This window comes from Carassius carassius, chromosome 38 (assembly GCF_963082965.1).
Source record: "Carassius carassius chromosome 38, fCarCar2.1, whole genome shotgun sequence".
In the NCBI taxonomy this organism is placed as follows: domain Eukaryota; kingdom Metazoa; phylum Chordata; class Actinopteri; order Cypriniformes; family Cyprinidae; genus Carassius; species Carassius carassius.
The window spans coordinates 7,366,754-7,389,295 of record NC_081792.1 but is presented as its reverse complement, the minus strand read 5'-3'; the positions used below and the strand labels follow the sequence as shown (position 1 = coordinate 7,389,295).

The 22,542-nt window shown below is 36.2% G+C and overlaps 1 protein-coding gene across 2 annotated transcripts; it reads left to right on the top strand.

Moving 5' to 3' along the window:
* Window positions 1-915: 915 nt before the first annotated feature.
* On the top strand, window positions 916-22,389 carry LOC132119237 (dolichyl-diphosphooligosaccharide--protein glycosyltransferase subunit 2-like). 2 transcript variants are annotated; one of them, XM_059529037.1, is made up of 18 exons: window positions 916-1,026; window positions 1,782-1,969; window positions 2,064-2,159; window positions 9,378-9,553; window positions 9,657-9,732; window positions 11,258-11,392; window positions 11,501-11,677; window positions 11,932-12,050; window positions 12,719-12,824; window positions 13,273-13,364; window positions 13,450-13,564; window positions 13,791-13,985; window positions 14,090-14,176; window positions 15,345-15,440; window positions 15,615-15,690; window positions 16,116-16,245; window positions 19,845-19,941; window positions 22,027-22,389. In XM_059529037.1, exons 1-17 carry the CDS (start codon window positions 921-923, stop codon window positions 19,894-19,896), a joined length of 2,022 nt encoding a protein of 673 aa, XP_059385020.1. In that variant the 5' UTR covers window positions 916-920; the 3' UTR covers window positions 19,897-19,941; window positions 22,027-22,389. The 2 variants fall into 2 exon arrangements, with proteins under 2 accessions (XP_059385020.1, XP_059385021.1); XM_059529038.1 differs by lacking the exon at window positions 19,845-19,941.
* The last annotated feature ends 153 nt before the right edge of the window (window positions 22,390-22,542 follow it).

Sequence of the window (22,542 nt, the reverse complement as noted above, 5' to 3'; positions counted from 1 at the left end):
ACACTGTTTTATATTTTATTATATTTTAACATTTTATATCTAATTGCATCACATTCCAAGCTCCATTATTCCAGTCTTTGGGCACGATCCTTCAGAAATTATTCTAATAAGCTGATTGCTCTTCAAGGAATGTTTCTTATTGTTATCAATGTTTAATGAAATTGCAAACTTGATACAGTGTCTGCTTTAAGGATTCACAGACAGGCATTGCACCAGTTACTGTTCACAGATGAACATGGGATTTGAAGAACAGCATTTATTTGAAATACATATTTTGTCATTTTATAAATGTCTTTTTAATCTATTTAATTCATCCTTGTGGAATAAAAATATTTTATTATAGTTTGTATAATATAGTATTTCTTTTTCTTTCTTTTTTTTTTAATAAAAGCTACAGTGATTCCAGATTTTAATGCAGCCTATGCAAATACTTTTTGGGGCCAAAAGGTAAAAGTAAAAGTATTTGTCGCCACCTAAAGACATAGTGATGAAACTAAATTATGAAAAGGGTCAGTGTCAGTGAACAAATCTCGTTGAACGAAATGAAATGAGAAACGAGGACTGGAAACGACCAATCACAAACAGACACAAAGCACAACACATACCTTCCTCCTTTTACCGCGCGAGAGCATTTTTATTTCTCACACAAACAGTACAATCGTGATTTAATTTCAGTGTACACTATTATAAAAACTAGTTTGGAACTCCATGTATTACCGTTTCTCCCATGCTTCATTCATTTTTACATGACTTGGCTCACACCACGTTAAGTCTGTAGGGGTAATTTGTCCAATGTCCATTTCATACATTTTGCATATTTGTGAATGTTTTATTCATCACATACATGTTTTGTATTTTTAATACAATATGTATCATTTAGGGTATTCATTTTTAATGTATGATGTCTATTATTAGATCAAATGAACGCACATGTCACCCTACACTGGTTAAAGAAGTTTAATCTGCATAACCCGGAAGTTCTCTGTGCTTCTGGTGACGGTGCATTAGGCGACATGGCTCATCTTTGTAAGTGGCATTTCTGTTTTCTAGGTTTTTATGCTTTTGTTTGAGACTTTTGTCCATTAAATCATTGTAAGAGTAAACAGGGATGCGTTACTGACACGTTTAGGCTGATTTTGTGAATGCAGTTTGTCACATTTTAACCGAACAGTTGTTCTTGCAGGCACCTTTAAGCATCCAGGCAATCACTACCTGCATTTATTCTGACATTAGTTACTATGATATTAGAAGTTAGAATTGTTGTACGTAGTATTTATCCAGTGTCAGATGAACATTTACAGTGCAATTTATAGTTTCGTTAAGTCATATTATATTAGCAATATGTTATAGCTTTTGCAAATAATGGTGTTTATACCTTATATAAGGCCCTAAAGTTTCCTTTTTTCCCTTTCTCTTTCTCACTTCTGTTCTAAAGTTATATAAGGATTAATAAGGACACGTCAAGGTTCCAGCTGGGAATCTGTAATATTGTAGGCCTGGAAAAGTTATGATATTTCTATAGTGAATGTTTTTTTTTTTTTCATGTTAAGCTCAGCTGTAAAATATATAATCAGCAATAAATTGTTCTTTGTAAGGGCAGTGTCTATAGAATGTTTAATAAAAACATTAAACTTTCAATATTTCCAATTGATTTCAAACATCCCAGGTCTTTCCACATCCTTATGCTTGTGCTTTCCTAGGAGTCAAACGCATCCTTTAAGTGTAATTATCTTAAGATACTTGAACTGAACTGTATTCCTTGTGCATGTACCCATTTGAAGGTTTGTTTAGCCTGTTGGCCCTGTCCCTGGTTCTTGAGACCGAGGCCTTGACCCCAACCCATCATCTGACCACCACTGATGTGGCCAGACTTCAGGCTGTATTAAGCCAACCCTTCACTGACCTCAAGTCTGCTTATTACTCTGTTGTTGGACTTAGCAAGTTGGGAATCTTTGTTGCGGATGCAGATGTAAGAAAAATATCCTTTGTTATGGTGAAAGACATAATTTTTTGAAAATAATTAATATTAGTGAGTCTAATTTAGTATTATTTGTCTACCTCAGGAGACATGCCGGTTTATCAAGTCAAACCTGGACCCCTCTAGTGTGGAGTCACTCTTTTATGCCGCAGAGGCCAGTCAGGCTCTGCCTGGATGTGAGGTAAAATACATCTTCACTCTCCTTTTTTGTCTTGATCAGTGTTAGGCCACTTACCTGAGAGTCAGCCAATTTAAGGGATACCTCAATTGCAAAAACTTTTAACTAAAATGCCAGGTTCCTTTACTAGTGTCCAAAGTTGTGTATACAATGCCGCGCTTCCACCGAATTAGCCGGAACAATTGTACCAGGAACTTTTCCCCCCAGGAACTATTTCCCCCCAGACCTGTTGTTTCTGTGTTTCTACCACGGTCTAAAGTATCGGGAAGATAAGGCAAATAGACTGGTGATGTAGGTCTGTGCGCGTTTCTCAATACAAAGTACGCAAATTTTGGACTTGCATCCATGGTAGTTCGGACTTTGAGCATTCTTCTCGTAAGTGTGATATCTGCGATGACGCAAATCTGGTAATTTTGCAAACAGCAGCGTACTTGATAAAATCCGTCAGCTCGCCTTGGCTACTGCAATTTTTCCTCACTCTATATTTACAATAAAACGAAATGGGATATCAAATACCACTGCCTCCTTTCGTTTTTTCATTTAAAAATAATAATAGCAACAGAAATGTACTTGGTTCAGGGAAATGTGTATATATATACAGCCATTACAATGGAAAAAATATTATATTAAATTGCTTCTTTTTATTTTCACTTTAACATATAGATAAATTGAATACAGACCGAAGATTACCTGTTAGATTTACCCAAAACTAATTTTATTTTATGGTTAACCACTAAAGAGACATCAGAGCCAGCGGCACATACCAGAAGGTCTAGCCGAGGTGAGGCTGCTCTCGGCGGATACATGATCGCTGAGGTCCCGCTGATCACGTGGAGCTGACAGTCTCCAAAATCAGCGAAACACATTTTTAAATAGGCGCTGTCTTTATAAATAAACCACAGATCTGAGTTTTAAACAACTACATTCTCACCTGAAATACTTTTAAAATTAAATTTAATGACACAATAACGGTAATATTTTGAAAATGATCTGAATAAATGGTGGTTGAAATCACAATACTGCGTGAACTCAACCAATCAGGATGTTTAGCGCCCAAGTCTCTCAAAGGTTCCGGAACTTTGAAAAAGTACTACCTCGCCAGCAGGGACTTTCTGAGGGGCATTTTTTTTACCCTGGATCTTTATTTAGTTCCTGGTTCCTGCGGTGGAAACACACTGAGTACCAGCCCAAAGTCCCTAGTTCCTAGGTAAAGTTCCAGCGGTGGAAACACGTCTCAATATGCTGGTTCTCAAGCTAGGGAGCTGACTGATATGCACTGACTGTTCATCACATGATTCATCTTGAATTTGAATTGCTTTTATTTGATGTAGGGTTCTTTGTCTGCCTTACTGTTTTAAAGAATTTGAAGCAGAAAAAAAAGTTGTTGGTGTCAAAATAAAACATTTCATGACTACTTATCCATAATTAAAACAAAATGAACATTGAATCAGGTCACCTTAATTTCCATAGCACTTTATACAACACAGATTGTTTCAAAGCAGCTTGAGTCAATTCAGTGTTGTTTCAGTTCATTTGGATAAAGTATTAATGTTGCCAGATTTGATTCAGCTATTAAGCAGCTCTACAGTCAAGTCAAGTCTGCTTTATTGTCAACTCTTCCACATGTATAGTTAAGGCTGAGTATTGTTCAAAATCTTTTGATCCGATGCCAATTTCAATACCTCAGTTTTGATACCAGTTCCTAACGATACTTTTTTTCGATACCATATGTTTTTAAATCCATTTCAACATCAACACAAATACATTAAACACAAAACTTGTATTTTTCACCTTAATTAAGACAAAATCTAGTAACACTTCACACCCAGGATAACATTATTAATACAACTGGTTGTGCTTTTTGGATGGGGTGCGCCATTCAGGGGCGGACTGGGACCAAAAAGTTGCCCTGGACTTTCTGGCCCACAGCAGCCCACCACATCATAATGCAAACGCCCCTGTTTTGATGTCATTTATTAATTTAATATTTAAGTAAACAGTTTGGGGATTTTAACCAATAGGGCAACTGATCCTCCATTGAAAAAAAAAAAAAAAAAAAAAAAAAAAACAGAACAGAACAGCAGCTGTTCATTTATCGACTCCTAGTGAGCGATACATGCTCATTAAGACACAAAAAATTCTTCTAGAACTCACACTTTGCATTCAGTTTGCAGATCCATACAAATCATGCATGGAATAGAAGTTTATAAACTCAAACGATAGCTTTATGTGCTTTACAGATGAACTTGAAGTCTTTATTCATTCGAGATGTTCAATAATAGATAATCTTTGGCTCGGTAATACAAGTTCATGATCCGATTAGTGAACCGATGATTCTTTAGAGTCAATCTTTTAAAATAATTATTTATTTTGTTTAACAAAACCAGTGTGGAAACCAGTGTTTCACAAACTGGATAGATCTGAGGTGCAAGGCTCGCAAAATCGTTAGCCCCACGTCCCGGGGCTATTGTGTTTTCCAGTCCAGTGGGCTATCGTGAATAGTGATGTAAAATTCCTAACTGATTCAAGCGTTTTAAACAATTTGCGCGCGTTATACAGTGTATACAACGTGTACAGTGGCCTGCTGCTTAGAGAAATTCACTGTACCGGATAAATCTGTCTCTCTCTCTGTTTTTTAGACGACGTGAAAGGGGGGCGTGTTTCAAGATACGCAATGGAGTAGAGTAGACCAAACTAAACAGGGAGGAAGGGCAAAACACTCATCCAAACAAATGCTTCATTAAATTGGTGGTATTGCCGGCATGTCTTTGGTTGCAATACTCTTATCGCATATGTTGCACTTTGCTGACTCGGCATCCACCTTTATAAAGTGTAGCGACACTTTAGACCTCTTTGGCATTGTAAAACGGAAATGTTTTGAGAAAAAACAACTACAGTCATGGCCAAAAGTTTTGAGAATTACATAAATATTGGAAATTGGAAAAGTTACTGCTTAAGTTTTTATAATAGCAATTTGCATATACTCCAGAATGTTATGAAGAGTGATCAGATGAATTGCGTAGTCCTTCTTTGCCATGAAAATTTACTTAATCACAAAAAAACCTTTCCACTGCATTTCATTGCTGTCATTAAAGGACCTGCTGAGATCATTTCAGTAATCGTCTTGTTAACTCAGGTGAGAATGTTGATGAGCACAAGGCAGGAGATCATTATGTCAGGCTGATTGGGTTAGAATGGCAGACTTGACATGTTTAAAGGAGGGTGATGCTTGAAATCATTGTTTTTCCATTGTTAACCATGGTGACCTGCAAAGAAACGCGTGCAGCCATCATTGCGTTGCATAAAAATGGCTTCACAGGCAAGGACATTGTGCTTACTAAGATTGCACCTAAATCAACAATTTATAGGATCATCAAGAACTTCAAGAAAAGAGGTTCAATTCTTGTAAAGAAGGCTTCAGGGCGTCCAAGAAAGTCCAGCAAGCGCCAGGATCGTCTCCTAAAGAGGATTCAGCTGCGGGATCGGATTGCTACCAGTGCAGAGCTTGCTCAGGAATGGCAGCAGGCAGGTGTGAGCGCATCTGCACGCACAGTGAGGCGAAGACTTTTGGAAGATGGCCTGGGGTCAAGAAGGGCAGCAAAGAAGCCACTTCTCTCCAAAAAAAAACATCAGGGACAGATTGATCTTCTGCAGAAAGTATAGTGAATGGACTGCTGAGGACTGGGGCAAAGTCATATTCTCCGATGAAGCCCCTTTCCGATTGTTTGGGGCATCTGGAAAAAGGCTTGTCCGGAGAAGAAAAGGTGAGCGCTACCATCAGTCCTGTGTCATGCCAACAGTAAAGCATCCTGACACCATTCATGTGTGGGGTTGCTTCTCATCCAAGGGAGTGGGCTCACTCACAATTCTGCCCAAAAACACAGCCATGATTAAAGAATGATACCAAAACACCCTCCAACAGCAACTTCTTCCAACAATCCAACAACAGTTTGGTGAAGAAAAATGCATTTTCCAGCACGATGGAGCACCGTGCCATAAGGCAAAAGTGGCTCGGGGACCAGAATGTTGAAATTTTGGGTCCATGGCCTTGAAACTCCCCAGATCTTAATCCCATTGAGAACTTGTGGTCAATCCTCAAGAGGTGGGTGGACAAACAAAAACCCACTAATTCTGACAAACTCCAAGAAGTGATTATGAAAGAATGGGTTGCTATCAGTCAGGATTTGGCCCAGAAGTTGATTGAGAGCATGCCCAGTCCAATTGCAGAGGAAAAAGAAAAGGGTGTGAAAAAGAAGGGCCAACACTGCAAATACTGACTCTTTGTATAAATGTCATGTAATTGTCGATAAAAGCCTTTGAAGCGTATGAAGTGCTTGTAATTATATTTCAGTACATCACAGGAACAACTGAAACGAAGATCTAAAAACAGTTTAGCAGCAAACTTTTTGAAAACTAATATTTATGTAATTCTCAAAACTTTTGGCCACGACTGTACACTTGTGTAGTGTGACTGCAGTATCTTCAGAAATCCTCCCCGTCACGTCACGTGGTGGTGGACAGCCAATCACGGCGAATTTAGGTCCTTACATGCACGTATGCTACAAGCTCACACAGACACAGCCGCTTGGCAAAAAAAATAAAATAAAAAAATAACGGCCGCTTGGCTTTTGGAACCGAAATTTGGCACCGAAAGATAAATAATTTTTCGATACTAATAGTATCGAAGTTTTTCGTTCGATACCATAAAGGCATCAAAGTTCGGTACCCAGCCCTATGTAAGGTACATATATACAGAGAATCGAAATCGCGTTACTTTCAGACCCCCGGTGCATACAGATAACACTAGAGCACAGTAGAGCCTAAAAATCTATATCAAATATAAAATATAAGATACAGCTATCTTCAGTGATGCAGCTTGACAGGATGCTCTCGATGGTGCCTCTGTAGAAGGTGTACATCAGGGATAGGCAACTTCGGTCCTGGAGGGCCACTGTCCTGCAGAGTTTAGCTCCAACCCTAATTAAACACACCTGAACAAGGCATTCAGTGTTTTTGGGATTCCTAGATAGATACAGGCAGGTGAGTTTTTATGAGGGCTGAAGCTAAACTCTGCAGGATAGTGGCCCTCCAGGACCGGAGTTGCCTATCCCTGGTGTACATGATTGGGGGCGGGGCTCTAGTAGAGATGGTGTTGTGATTTCTTGGCCAGTGCTGCAGTGTTGTCAGCACACAGCACACATCCTTGGGGGGCCCCAGTGTTCAGTGTGATGGTGCTGGATGTGTTGCTGCCGACCCGTACTGCCTGAGATCTTCTGGTCAGAAAGTCCAACAGCCAGTTGCACAGCGAAGTGTTGAGCCCCAGCTCGATCAATTTGTAAATTAACTGTTGAGGGATGATTGTGTTGAATGCTTAACTGAAGTCTATGAACAGCATTCTGATGTATGAGTCCTTTTTGTCCAGATGTGTGAGTGCTGAGTTGACTGCAGTGACGATGGCATCATCGGTCGACCAGTTGGACCGATATGCAAACTGGAAGGGGTCCAGGGAGGGGGGGAGGGCAGACATGATGTGGTGCATGACTAGCCATTCAAAGCACTTCATGAGGATGGGAGTAAGTGCAACAGGGCGGTAGTCATTGAAGCAGGATGGAGATGGCTTCTTCGGGACTGGAATGATGGTAGTAGTTTTGAATCTGGGAACAACAGCCTGACTAAGAAAACCATAGTTAATTAATTCATCTTAATTAATTTAATCTGGTCTGGATACAGGCTGGATCCAACTATGGTAACCTCAGGATAAGAATAAGACGGGCAGACTAATATTAGTGTAGACGCCATTCTTCTTTTGATGTAACAAGTACACTGGGTGTTATGAGAAGTGTTCCCTATTCCAGTTGTCCTAAATAATGCAGTCTAACAGTTCTTTGATTACAGTCATTTCAATTATAGAAATTATAGAAGAATGTTGTGTGTATTCTAGGTTAAAGGGATGACTCTTTAATGTACATTTAAGCTGACAGAGTGTGTCTGCATCCTGAACAGTGTTGTGTAGACTGTTTCAAAGTTTGGGCTCTAAAGATGTGGGACTGGAAGAAACGTGAAGGACCATAATGTGATAGGAACTCGTTCAAGTACTGAGAAGCTAAATTATTCAGGGATTTATATGTAACCAGCAAAACTTTAACACGTAATCAATGCTTAATAGGGAGCCAATGCAGTGTTGACCAATGCAGATACTTGATAATACTATATATAGAAATTAATGCAAAAAATAAAACCCTCTATTGCCAGTACTTTTAAAGAACAGTGATGTCAGAATATCAATGTTATATTAATTAAATTATATAGTATTATCCATAAGTATTATTATTTTCTGTTAAACATAACAATATGTTAAAGGGAACATATGATGCGATTTAAAGTTTCCCTTTCTCTTTGGAGTGTTACAAGCTGTTTGTGAATAGATAAGATCCCTAACATTGCAAAGATTAAAGTCTCAAACCCAAAGAGATAATCTATTTAAAAGTTAAGACTCGTCCACTCCCTCCTAAAACGCCTCATTTAAACATGCCCCCACATGTCTACATCACTGTGTGGGAAGATTTGCAAAACACCGGCCAAATGTTTACACAAAGAAAGTAGTAACTTTGATTCCCGCTGTAGTATTCCAGTAATAAAAGTTAGTATAAGCCTAAATTAAATGTGTATCATTATTATATGAAGAGATTTTGTATCTTCAGAAGACTAATTAAAATGTTTTATCCATGTGGATTAATTTTACACTGTCTTTTTGTACTACATGGAAATTTTGGTTGTTTGGACTTTCAATGGATAAACAAAAAGGATAAGAAAATATAAAAAGAATATCTTTATTGCTTTTCTATAATTGAATGAAAGTCTTAAGGAATGACATGAAGTTGAGTAAATTGTACCAATCTATTATTTTAGGGTGAACTAACACGTTAAATTCAAAGAGCTTTCTTTGCTTAACCTTATGAAAAAACCTGTTTAAACATGGTTTGGTGGACTTGGCTAGTTTAAAACCACTTCAGCTGTTATTTTGATTTTTTGAGAATTAGGCATATGCAATATTGAACCCACCGGTGGGTCCCCAGAGTTGATGTGGTTAAGCTAACCTCCTTGGCCAAGTTGGTGTTTAGCTGGGTGGCCAAAAAGACACTTTGAATTAACGTGTCACATTGCACACAGTAATTTTTACTAGCAAATACACAAATTGTTGCTGTATTTTGATCCTGACAGATTCCTGTGTCAAATGACACTCGTGATTTGCTTTTGGCCACCGTCAGTGAGGACTCCACTGCCTCTCAGATCCATCAGTCTGTGAGTACTCTCAGCTCTCTTGGCTTACCTCTCGCCTCACAGGAAGTGGTCAGTGCCCTGAAAGCTCGCATCTCCAAAGAGGATAATGTCTTGACGTAAGTACATTTCCTTACGTTGTTTTGACTTGAGGCTTGCTTTGTGTTCTCTTTTTTTTAAGTTTAATTTTGAAAACTAACTCAGATTGTCTTCTCCTGACAGAATCATTTTGGCACTGCAGACTGCGTCTCGTCTCTCTCAGCAAGCTGAACTTGGAGATATCCTTGAGGAGATTGAGGTGAGAGTTTAGTACGTCACTTCAGATTTATTAGCCACAGAACAGTCAACAGTAAGTCTAGACCAGACTTCTGAAATTATAAAAATAACAGTTTAGGGATTTAAAGCTCAGTAAAATGATTAATTAATTAACCTTTTCTATAAAATGACTTTCTTTTCTATTTAAATGCACATTTCTTTTAGAAATTGATAGATTTATATACTTGAAAACTCATGCAAACCAAAAATAAGTAGATCGATCTAAATGATATACCAATCATTTAACCTTCACTGAAGGTTAACTCATTCTCACTTTCATCACATGTGGCAGAGTTAACTCTGCACTTTCTACTGGGCTCTCTGTAAATTATTGCTGTATTCGTTTTCTGAAAAGAAGAAATTTTGTTATTTATAAAAAAAATACAACTTTACTAAAATAAACACTTAACTTAAACAATTTAAAAAAATAACTGCAATCATATAATTGATGCTACTATCTATAAAACATCCCAGTGGGGAAATACATTACTGCAGTTCCACTGTGGTACGCGTTGCCATATCGAAACATTGATATTTCTCAGTTTTTACAGTAAAACTGTGTTAGACAAAGTTACGTGAATTATGTGAGTGCACAAATGAACCTTAAGTTACGTGCTAGTAAGAATGTGTGACTCCCATTGTGAATGCTCTCTTTCTGTTGGATCACAATGAAATGACATGGTGCAAAAGCACAAAAAAAATTCACAATATTCTACTAAAATAGTTTGCTAATTATAATGTAGGGCTGAGCAGTATGACGCTTTATATAGTTACCACAAAATAAAGTGATCAAGCTATATTGTGTATTCTGTGGTATATATAAAATAAATAAAAATAAAACAATTTGATAGAATAGAGTTAGAGAGTCAATTTTTTATAAATAGAAATAAGAATATGAAAAGAATTTAAAAAAAAGAATTGAGAACACTAGAGTTAAATGGTCTTTTTTCAAATGTATATATATATATATATTTTTTTATAAATGAAAAGAAAACAAGTAGATAACAGAAATAGGATAGAGAGTGATAGTGTTAGAGGGTGAAGAGTAGAAGGTAGAGATGTTTTTTTTAGCCGCTCAGCTGTTCGGACGGAGTTGGGCAGGTCATTCCACCTGCAAGTACTGCAGTTATTTACAATGTAATTCAGTTAGTATAACAATTTGACTTTCCGTAGGCTATTTTAGTGTAGTGAATTAATCTAAAAATGTATGTTATGATTGTTACTAACTGCTTGTGTAAATCCAGTATCATGTTTCATATCAGTTAATACATTATCATTTTTATTTGCAACAATTATGTGCAAACCCCCCCCCCCCCAAAAAAACCTTAATGGTCCTATAATAAGTAACATAAGTGCTGTTATTAATAGTCAACTGAAGACAAATATTTTTTGCACTGGGTTTTAAACTTTTCTGATTGGTCACATTTGCAGTGTACCAGAAAACCGCTTTTTATTTCATTTTTTTTGTTGGTATTCTAGTGTGATATGTATATTTTTCTTCATTGTAGGATCTCGCTGCCCGTTTAGATGATCTGGGTGGAGTCTATCTTCAGTTTGAGGAGGGTTTGGAGGCCACAGCACTGTTTGTTTCTGCTGCGTATGCCCTGTCTGATCATGTGGACATGGAGCCCCCCCTGAAAGAGGTTCATAGTTTAGCCCACTCAAACGTATAAGCATGTACAACAGATACATTCATTCAGTGTTTGAAGTGCTGTTTTAAGATAAATTGCTCCTCCATTTGTCCATCACAGGATCAGGTTATCCAGCTAGTGAACTCCATCTTCAGTAAGAAGTCTTGGGACTCTCTCTCAGAGGCATTCAGTGTTGCTAGCGCAGCTGAATCGCTTTCCAACAATCGCTTCCATGTTCCAGTCATTGTCAGTGCCCAGGGGCCTGCTGCCATATCCCACAGCCAGCCCTTTCTCCGGGTAGGCCTCAATTTTGAGTGTGTTCTCTCTTTCTCTCTCTCTCTCTCTCTCTCTCTCTCTCTCTCTCTCTCTCTCTCTCTCTCTCTCTCTCTCTCTCTCTCTCTCTCATATATATATGTATATGTATATGTGTATATATGTGTATGTGTGTTTGTTTCATTGTTTATTAATTTTTTTTTTTGTGATTTTTATTTATTTTTTATTTTTTTGTCTACACTGCTGAAATAATTTGTAATGTCTTTTTGTTTCTGCAGATTCAGGTGACAGATGTCCTTTGCCAGCCCCTCAGTTCAGCAAGTGTGCTGGTGGAGTCAGCCAGTGCTACTTCCTCAAAATCTGCCATCCTAAGCCAGGCACCATTCACCCTCAGAGAGTATGTGCATTGCTGATGACAACTTTAAAATAATGGATAATGCCATACAAATTTTTTAACTGTAGGAAAAATTAACATGCTGCTAAAGATACTTCGCTTAAAAGGTTAGAGTTAGTTTGCCCAAAAAGGTACTCATCCTCATGCCTCATCCTCCAAACCCATACGATTTTCATTCATCCGCGGAACACAAATAAACTCTTTATTTTTGACCATCCATTGAATATGCAATCAGTTTTCAAGCTTCATAATTACATTGGAAAAAGTAATCCATATGAATCAATTGGTTTGATCTAATTCTTCTGAAAAAAGACACAATCACTTTATATGACGAACATGTTTAAGTTAGGTTTTTATTCATATAAAAATTAATCATCACACATAGAGCACATTAAATGTTAAACAGTTCAAAAATGCATGTTTGACCAGCAAGAACTAATGAGTTTTATTCTTACGCATTAATCATGTACGTTTGAGCTTTGAGTTTATTTATAATGCATTTAAACTTTCCCTTTATGTAGTGTGCACATTGCTTGAATATTTTATTATTGAATATTTTACTTTTAAAAGATTTCCAAACTCTGGATAATTAGTGCAATATGCCTGGCAACAATGATAATTTAATTTGGAAATATTTCCTTTGTTTAAAAAAACTGTCCTTTGTTTCACAGTGGGGTTTTTGAGCTGAATTTCATGGCCAGCCAACCAGCGAGTGGCTACTATCAGTTCTCTGTTGCTATTGCTGGTGACAGCCGATTTGTTGCCAACCATGTTGAGGTACTAAACTGAATCTTTGAAATGTGCTAGGAAAATCAAAAGTTTAGTTGTTTATCTTATGTGTCGTGCTTTGTTGTGACCTCAGTGAGCTGACCTCAGCGATTAACTCTTAATTGTTAATGAACTGTGATTCATTTCCTCATTCACGTTTAATTGGTCAAGAGTGTGTTCATTCACATCGTAGCTATGTAAAGAATAATTGCTCTGACTGTTCAGTGTACAATTATAAGGTCAAGAACATGTCACATTTGCTGTGGAAATTTTCTGAAGTCATTGGTCTCTTTCACTGAACAAAGTAAAAAAAAAAAAGGCACAATTATTGTAAATGCTGTATTTTTTTTTCTTGCAGCATATTCACACTTACAAGTGTCCATTTTAATGGATTGAAATAATTTTTTAATATAATTTTAAAGTCTTAGATTCAAACTTGTTCGATTTACTTTCTCAGCTCAAGGTAAAGGTTTCTACCCGAGTTTCCATCAACAACATGGATTTGTCTGTCGTGGACAAGGACCAGAGCATTGGCCCCAAAACTACCAGGTAAGATGAGCTTTTATCAAGCTAATTTTTATTTATTTTCATTTTATATAATTGAGCCAGCATATGTTTGATCTCTGTTTTTCAGAGTGGAATATCCAACAAAAGCCAAAGCATCTTTTATGGCAGACAGCCATCAGAACTTTGCCATGACATTCCAGTTAGTTGATGAGACCACAGGAGTGGAACTCACACCCCACCAGGTGATTTATCCCATCCAAAATGGTTTTCTTCTATGCTTAAAGCATGACAAGTGAATACATTCCGCCTTCATTGTATAGTTTTATGTTTTTGCCTTCATTAGAGAGATGAGCCTTTTTGTGAGGTTTTGATCCTTAAAACCTCAGATAGGGATGTTTGATTGATTAAACCCATGTCATAAAAAATATCAATCCAAGCAAATTCACTGATTCAAGTTATTGCTTTCAGACCTTTGTGAGGTTACACAACCAGAAGACCGGTCAGGAGGTTGTGTTTGTGGCTGAACCTGACAGTAAGAATTTGTATAAGTTTGAGCTTGACACAACTGAGAGAAAGACAGAGTTTGACTCCATCTCTGGCACCTATGCTCTTTATCTGATGGTGGGAGACGCTACGCTGGAGAACCCCATTTTGTGGAACGTGGTAAGGCAGTTATTTTCATTAGAGAACCTTTTTTTCTGACATGTTAGTTAATGTTGAATTGTCGGTGTCCTTACAAAAAGACATGGATTTCATTTTTCTCAAAGGCTGACGTTGTGCTGAAGTTCTTAGATGAAGAGGCACCTTCAACAATTCAGGCTAAAACTTTGTACACACCCAAACCAGAAATCCAGGTAAACACTCCACACTTTTTTTTCTCAAAATTAAATCAATCCATTGAATCAAAATGAAAGTTATTTTTCATATTGAAACTGATGAAAATGCACAACAGTTGATCCACATAATGACATCCTGAACTTGGTCAATACTAAGCTTATATACATGCTTAAAATTTAAATACATGTTAAAATACAGGCTTAGAATACATTCATCAGTCATCGCTCCCAAAAGGAATTCAACGGTTCATCTTGTTAATGCTATAAATTAATTACAGCAATTAAATAAAATTTCATCATGAACAAGAACATGAACAACAACATCACATTAGACCAAAGAAGTTCCAAAATTAAATTTTCCTTACATTAAACATCCAAAAGTGCATTCATCTTGGCCATGTTAAATTCATTTAGTTGACTAGTGCTATATGCTGTGTTAACAAAAACAAAAATGGCAATAAAAACACTAATGAATGCAAAATAGCTTAGCTTGTCATTGATCTACGACTCTGTGTATTAAATGCATCTGAATATTTTCCAACTGAAAGCATGTGAGGGAGATTTACCGTTAATATTAATCACAGAATTTATTGATGAGATGGGCATGAAACTTTTTTTTTCTTCTTTTTCTTTTTTTTTTTTAATGGCATTTATCGTGTTTTGGAACCAATCTCTTTTTTCTTTTTTTTGTAATGAAACATTTTTGTTCAAATAAAGCTATGCTGGTACTGCTGTTTATGTATTGCTATTTTTATGTTTTTTAAATCTAATATAATTTCTAATCGCAATTACAGTTATGGATGCAACAATTATGTAATTGTTCAAAGCAGCAACTAATCGTTCAAAGTCCACTTACGTTATTCTATGTGCTTAAGATGCTTTTTTTCATTTTACATGTTATCTTAAGGGTTTTTCTATTGTTTTAAATTTAGTTTAGTATAAAACTGTAATACATTCATATTTTAACTTTATAATTTAAAAAAAGAACATCATTCAGTGTAAATTGTGATAAGTGTAATTAATAATCACAATTACAATTTCAAGGGAATAATCAACAATTAAATTTTTGTCATAATCGCGCAGCCCTAAGATGTCTATCAAAAGGCTAAAACTATCAATATCAAAATATGCCCAGTCCAATTTGTTACATCCTTTCCGGTTTTTTTTTTTTTTTATGTCTCTACAGCATCTATTTAGAGAGCCAGAGAAAAAGCCTCCCACAGTTGTGTCCAACGCATTTACTGCACTGGTCCTCTCTCCGTTTCTGCTCCTGCTCATACTGGTAATGGTCTGACACTTTATTATGGGTGCACGTAAAAACTGACATGCTATTAAATGAAACTATGTAAAATAATGTTGTGACTTGTCACATTAGTAAAAAAAAAAAAAAGATACATATTTGGTCTATCATTCTGTCATTCACTCTGCCATGGTCATGTTTCTTTTTCCTATACAGTGGTTTAAACTCGGAGCCAATATCTCAAACTTCACACTGTCACCCAGCACTATTCTCTTCCATATAGGTCACGCAGGTAAGTCGACTGACAGTTATTACACAGCATTCTGTACTTTGTGTGATCAATAGACGTAATGGAGTGCAACAATAGGGTTCAGAAAGTATGAATCTCATTTTCTTCATAGAGAATTTTTTATTTTATTTTTTCTGTAAAGATCCAGCACGGTACAAAAAGTATATCTTCTGAACAAAACAGGCTATGAATTAACTAAATGAATTTGTTTTTTGGTGATTTTTTTTTTCTTAAGTTTATTATAACCAGATTTACACATTAATTAATTTACACATTCATTAATGTACGATCTAATAGAAAATGTTCAATGGCATATTTAACTTAAATTAAGATACACAGAAAACAGTTATCCATGAATGGAGTTGAGCAATGTAACTATGCACAATTGTAATGTTTGCTTAGTTTTTATGCCTTTTTTTCACTTGCAGCTATGTTGGGTCTAATGTATGTGTACTGGACTCACTTGAACATGTTCCAGACTCTGAAATATTTGGCTATCATAGGCAGCCTCACATTCCTGGCTGGGAACCGCATGCTAGCACAAAAAGCTGTGAAAAGGTACAGTGACTGTTTTAAACTGATATTGCCTCTACTGTCCTTTACCAGCACCCGAATGGAAAGCATATTTAGACTGTCCGAATCTTTCATTGCGCAAAAGTATTATATAATACCAAAAGCTCCAATACAGAGTGTGCAGAATGTTGTGCTTGAAGCAACACGGAGTCACATAGAGAAGTTGAAAGCACAAAGGAAAGAGATATTGATGCATAGTTTATTAAATCTGTGCGATATTATATTGAGCCTTTTCTTTTAACCGTTTTAAATCTCAGTTATTGTGTGCTCTTAGAGAAAGTTTCATCGTTAGCAGAGAGAAGAATTTACATGAACTTGAATTTAATTACTTAACTATTCACCTGTACCTCACAGAACTATGGAACAGCTTCAGAAAACTTGGACTTTGACCTTATAGTGCTTTAAATGTGTTTGTGCTTTCGCGGGGCTTAACAATAACAAAGAATAGTACAACCCGAATTCCGGAAAAGTTGGGACGTTTTTTAAATTTTAATAAAATGAAAACTAAAGGAATTTCAAATCACATGAGCCAATATTTTATTCACAATAGAACATAGATAACGTAGCAAATGTTTAAACTGAGAAATGTTACACTTTTATCCACTTAATTAGCTCATTTAAAATTTAATGCCTGCTACAGGTCTCAAAAAAGTTGGCACGGGGGCTAAAAAAGCAAGCAGTTTTGAAAAGATTCAGCTGGGAGAACATCTAGTGATTAAGTTAATTGATATCAGGTCTGTAACATGATTAGCTATAAAAGCTTTGTCTTAGAGAAGCAGAGTCTCTCAGAAGTAAAGATGGGAAGAGGCTCTCCAATCTGTGAAAGACTGCGTAAAAAAATTGTGGAAAACTTTAAAAACAATGTTCCTCAACGTTAAATTGCAAAGGCTTTGCAAATCTCATCATCTACAGTGCATAACATCATCAAAAGATTCAGAGAAACTGGAGAAATCTCTGTGCGTAAGGGACAAGGCCGGAGACCTTTATTGGATGCCCGTGGTCTACGGCCTCTTTTAGACGACACTGCATCACTCATCGGCATGATTGTGTCAATGACATTACTAAATGGGCCCAGGAATACTTTCAGAAACGGTAAACACAAGTCGGTAAACACAATCCGCCGTGCCATCAGCAGATGCCATCTAAAGCTCTATCATGCAAAAAGGAAGCCATATGTGAACATGGTCCAGAAGCGCCGTCGTGTCCTGTGGGCCAAGGCTCATTTAAAATGGACTATTTCAAAGTGGAATAGTGTCTTATGGTCAGACGAGTCCAAATTTGACATTCTTGTTTGAAATCACGGACGCCGTGTCCTCCGGGCTAAAGAGGAGGGAGACCTTCCAGCGTGTTATCAGCGTTCAGTTCAAAAGCCAGCATCTCTGATGGTATGGGGGTGCATAAGTGCATACGGTATGGGCAGCTTGCATGTTTTGGAAGGCTCTGTGAATGCTGAAAGGTATATAAAGGTTTTAGAGCAACATATGCTTCCCTCCAAACAACGTCTATTTCAGGGAAGGCCTTGTTTATTTCAGCAGGACAATGCAAAACCACATACTGCAGCTATAACAACAGCATGGCTTCGTCGTAGAAGAGTCCGGGTGCTAACCTGGCCTGCCTGCAGTCCAGATCTTTCACCTATAGAGAACATTTGGCGCATCATTAAACGAAAAATACGTCAAAGACGACCACGAACTCTTCAGCAGCTGGAAATCTATATAAGGCAAGAATGGGACCAAATTCCAACAGCAAAACTCCAGCAACTCATAGACTCAATGCCCAGACGTCTTCAAACTGTTTTGAAAAGAAAAGGAGATGCTACACCATGGTAAACATGCCCCGTCCCAACTATTTTGAGACCTGTAGGAGAAATCAAAATTGAAATGAGCTCATTTTGTGCATAAAATTGTAAACTTTCTCAGTTTAAACATTTGCTATGTTATCTATGTTCTATTGTGAATAAAATATTGGCTCATGTGATTTGAAAGTCTTTTAGTTTTCATTTTATTAAAATTTAAAAAACGTCCCAACTTTTCCGGAATTCGGGTTGTATAAGCACAAAATCGGATTTAGATCGGTTTGTCTGACCGATAACCAATCAAGCAGAAAATTGCAATATCGGAGCCGATAACGATCCTGAGTATCGGATTCAGATTCTAAAAAGCATTTGATTGGAGAGGAAATCTAATGAGAAGCTAAAATGCAGAATGATGTCATCAAAATTATTTATCTGTAGTGGTGGTAGAGAGAGACTATACATTTTCAATGCATGTAACCACTAAATGGAATTTTTGCAATTGTTTTTGAGCACACTAGCTAATGGATAATCTTATCACTAACCTATTCAGACATAAACAGCATTTACTCTTGCACAGTGAAATTTCCTGGTGAAAAAGGTGCAACTGTATGTGAAAGTTTATGTAAAAGTAGCATGTAGAAACATTTTTGATTGAAAGTGCCAATTGGACCAGTGTTAGTATCATGAAGCTTGCCTTTAGCAAAAATGTACCATACATACATACATACATTTGATATATCATCCAGTCCTTTTTCTGAAGTGGTAAAAAGGCAGCTTTTAATTGGACTATTTGACAAAATAGAGGTTTGGATTTGATCTTTGTCCCCTTTGTGTCTTCACTCTTAACCTTCTGCTGAACTTGTGGGTGTGTTGCGTTCTCTGAGCTCTGTTGTGTGTGCTTGGGTTACTCACAAGTGGTTTCCTCTCTTCATTTTCTGTCTTTTGGGACTAGATTAATTTCACAGATTAACATGTATATCCCTGAGTATGCCCTGCTTTCAGGAATGATTACTCACCTAATTAAACTGTAGTGCCTTCAGAAAGACCTTAGAGAGAACATAAGTGTCCATTCAGTGTTTAGTTTTAACCTGAAGTGTTTTTTTTTTTCAGGCATAATTCTGTACAGACACATTCATTTAAAGCATTCTTAGAAGGTTTTGACTTCTGCTTGCCTAGAGTTTCATCTCTTTTCCATTTGTACATACAGCAATCAACAGCAAAGCTACCTAAAGTGGTTATCAGTGAGAATTAGTGATTTTCGCCGGCATGATTGTCAGTTGGTGATGAGAAAAGTATAACTTGCAAATTAAACAACTACTTAATGTCAGTAAATTGGAGCTTATCCATCCACCATGAGATCTTTTTTACTGTCATTATTTGGCAGATTTTCAAAAGTTATAGACAGTTACACAGCCCACTGATAATATTGGGTCGTCTAGTGGTAGAAACCCCTACTAGCAACGGCCTTTTGACAGCCAGACCAAGGAGCATAAAGGTAAGTTCACACCAAGCATGATAACTATAATAACTATAATGTTTTAATAATCATTCTTACACCAATAAAAATATAATTGGACTCTTATTATATACGTTTTTTGCCCAACTGATGAACAGTAAAAACAATCCCATCAGAACTCAGCTGACTTTAAAGGGGCAGATGGCATAAACAAAAAATATTCTTGTTAGTATTATCGTTATTGTTCTTGGTGTGAACATACTTTTTCTCAGTTTGTTTCTTTAACCCTTCTGCGTTTTTTCCATTCCTTCTCTTTCTTTACCCTTCATTTAGGATTGCTGCAGAACAAAGTAGTAGGTTGGCAAAATATAGGAGTCTTCGATAAATGCCTGAATGTTTTGCAAAAAGAAAGGCCAGTCTTCAGGCTGAAGTAAGGCTTGATGTTGCCACCTGTGCATCCCATAATATGGCATCAACATTTCCATGACAACACCTACTGCATGGCTATGTTGGTGTGTTAGTTGAGTGAAGCTCACAACTTCCTTTGAAACATAATGCCATTTGTGACTGTCCAGCCATATTTTTCATGTCATGCTTTTTATTGATCAGAGTGTTGTGATCACTTGTTTTTGTTGGCTTGTGTTTCACTTCATTAGTGTGAGCAGTGACATACTCCAAACTACAGTTTAGGCCCTATGTGATAAATTGCTTGATCTGAGATTTTATATTTATTTTGCCCCAAAGTCTTTTTGTCCCTGCGATTGTGTTTCTCAGTTGGGGAGTTGCTTGATTAAAGTTCTGCGTGAACAACTACTCAATAAACTCCAAGCAGCAAGTTCACTAAACCATTATTTCCAGTACAAACATGTTCTAACAATAAGGGGCATCATAGGGCTTCACTATTGGTTCACAAATGGCAGTGATATTTGCCTAGCACAAATAACATTTGCAGCATTGCCTTTTTGTTTTTTATTGTTCAAAAATTTCTCATCTGGCTTTATGTACAAATATTTCTTTATCATGCAAAAGTAATTACATTTATAATAATGAATTTGCACTAAAATATCACAGTTTGAACGGCAGCCTTTAACATCAACAACCAAAATACAGGAACAACTTTCCTGTTGTTTTTTACTAACAAACAAAAAAATCGGTAACACTTCAGAGTAGGAAACACATATTCAATATTAATTATAAAGAGTTTTTTCCGAACAAATTCCTAATTTGCTGCTTATTAATAGTTAGGTTGTTAATTTTAGGTACGGGGTGGATTAAGGTATCTAAATATGATCATGCGGAAAAACTTATTAATATGTGCTTTGAGTACTAATAAACAGCCAATATGCTAGTAATACGGAACTAATTAATAGTGATAGCTGGTGCTTAAAATTGTGTTACCAAAAATTCTTATCACATTAATTCTGTAAAAACACAAATCTAAACAAATATACAGTACAACCTGTAAATTAATTAGCAAGGATATACTGTTTCTTAAATCAGTTTTATGCTTTACACAGGTGGTAAAGAAAAAGCCACATGATGAAAAAATTTTAATCACAAGTAGCCTTTCCACAAGGTGAGGTAAATTCTAATGAATAGTAAGTGCATGGTGTCATACAGTCAAAATATACACATCTGATAGCAAAAACTACCAGTAAACAATTGTTTAAATGAAATCCAATCAAATGTGAAGTGCCACAAGTAATTTTGGAAATGGCAGTTTACGGCTTGGCACTTCTTTTCTACTTCCAAAAAGGGCACATTTAACAGTATTTTACTATAAAATTACATGTAAGTTAAGATTTATGAGTTTTTTTTTCTGTATATGGTAAAGGAACCTGCCACAAACCAGTTAATAAATGTTTACTGTAGCATTTTTACAATTAAAATTACACTAATTTCTTAGTGGAGATCATAGTAGTCTGCTGAATCCTTCTTAACCTTTCAGAAATTAGAGATTATGCATTTACCCAAAGCGATTTACAGTGCATTCAGGTTATAATTTTTTTTATCAATATGAGTGTTCCCTGGGAATTACAGTGCCTGGTGTTTGCAATACCTGATTTGCATGTGTTTTCAATCCTTGCTGAAGCACTGCAGACATGATGCATGCTAATAAACAATGCTCTATATGCATGCTATATATTCTTGGTGAATTCCTTCTATTAAAATTGTTTTGAATTCTCAGTGGATTGGTCATGATTGTTATACAGTATTGGATTTTAAATAATAATTTAAAATAATTTTCTTTAATTATTATACATACTTTGCTTACAGTGCAGCACTGTATTTATGTTTGTCAAACATTTCTGTTAAGGGTTTGAAAATCTTACATTATTTTTATTAGAATATAGCGTTTAATGTATAACCAGCAGATGATGTCATCTGGACATTTGTATTCTGTTTGTCTTCTCCTACATTTGTTTAACCAAAGTTTAAAACCTTGCAATCACTGCTGTTTATTACAGGAAGTACATATCTGGTTTTAATCAGTACTTGATGTTCTCTTTTTCAGACTTGAAGGAAAATGATGCAGGCAAAATTGTGAAGACCATGGATGTTTCATGTTCATGTTTTCTTTCTTTATTTAAAAAATTTGGGAGCAGAAGGTGGTGGTTTATAGAAAAACAAAGATGCAGATTCTGAATTTGACAATTAAGAAAATGCATTTTTCTTTTTGACAAAAAAATCACTGTAAGGTGAATACGTTGAGGATATATGATGATTGTTGCTTGTACATTGAATTGTGTTTGGTTGTAATGCAAATTAACGTTGGTGATATTCTACTCCTGTTTTCTGTTTTTGTAAGGATGTTCAATTGATTGTTTTTTAATACAAATGACTGTCCTCAAATTTTTATAAAGAATAGTGAAGCATGTTCCTGTTTGATTTTTTTTTTTTAGCAAGAGATTTTATTTGTCATAAAATTAACAGAAATATAATTCTTCTAGTTATCTCCACACAGATGGCTAACACAGTGTTTTGTTTTTTGTTTTTGATAATTCATTAAAAACACATTTGCTTGCTTAGT

Excerpts from the sequence above, each read along its gene's own strand:
- LOC132119237 (XM_059529037.1), top strand. The coding sequence starts at position 921 with ATGAACGCACATGTCACCCTACACTGGTTAAAGAAGTTTAATCTGCAT. Across the intron at positions 12,051-12,718 it reads GCACCATTCACCCTCAGAGA|TGGGGTTTTTGAGCTGAATT; the intron begins GTATGTGCATTG and ends TTTGTTTCACAG. Across the intron at positions 13,365-13,449 it reads ATTGGCCCCAAAACTACCAG|AGTGGAATATCCAACAAAAG; the intron begins GTAAGATGAGCT and ends TCTGTTTTTCAG.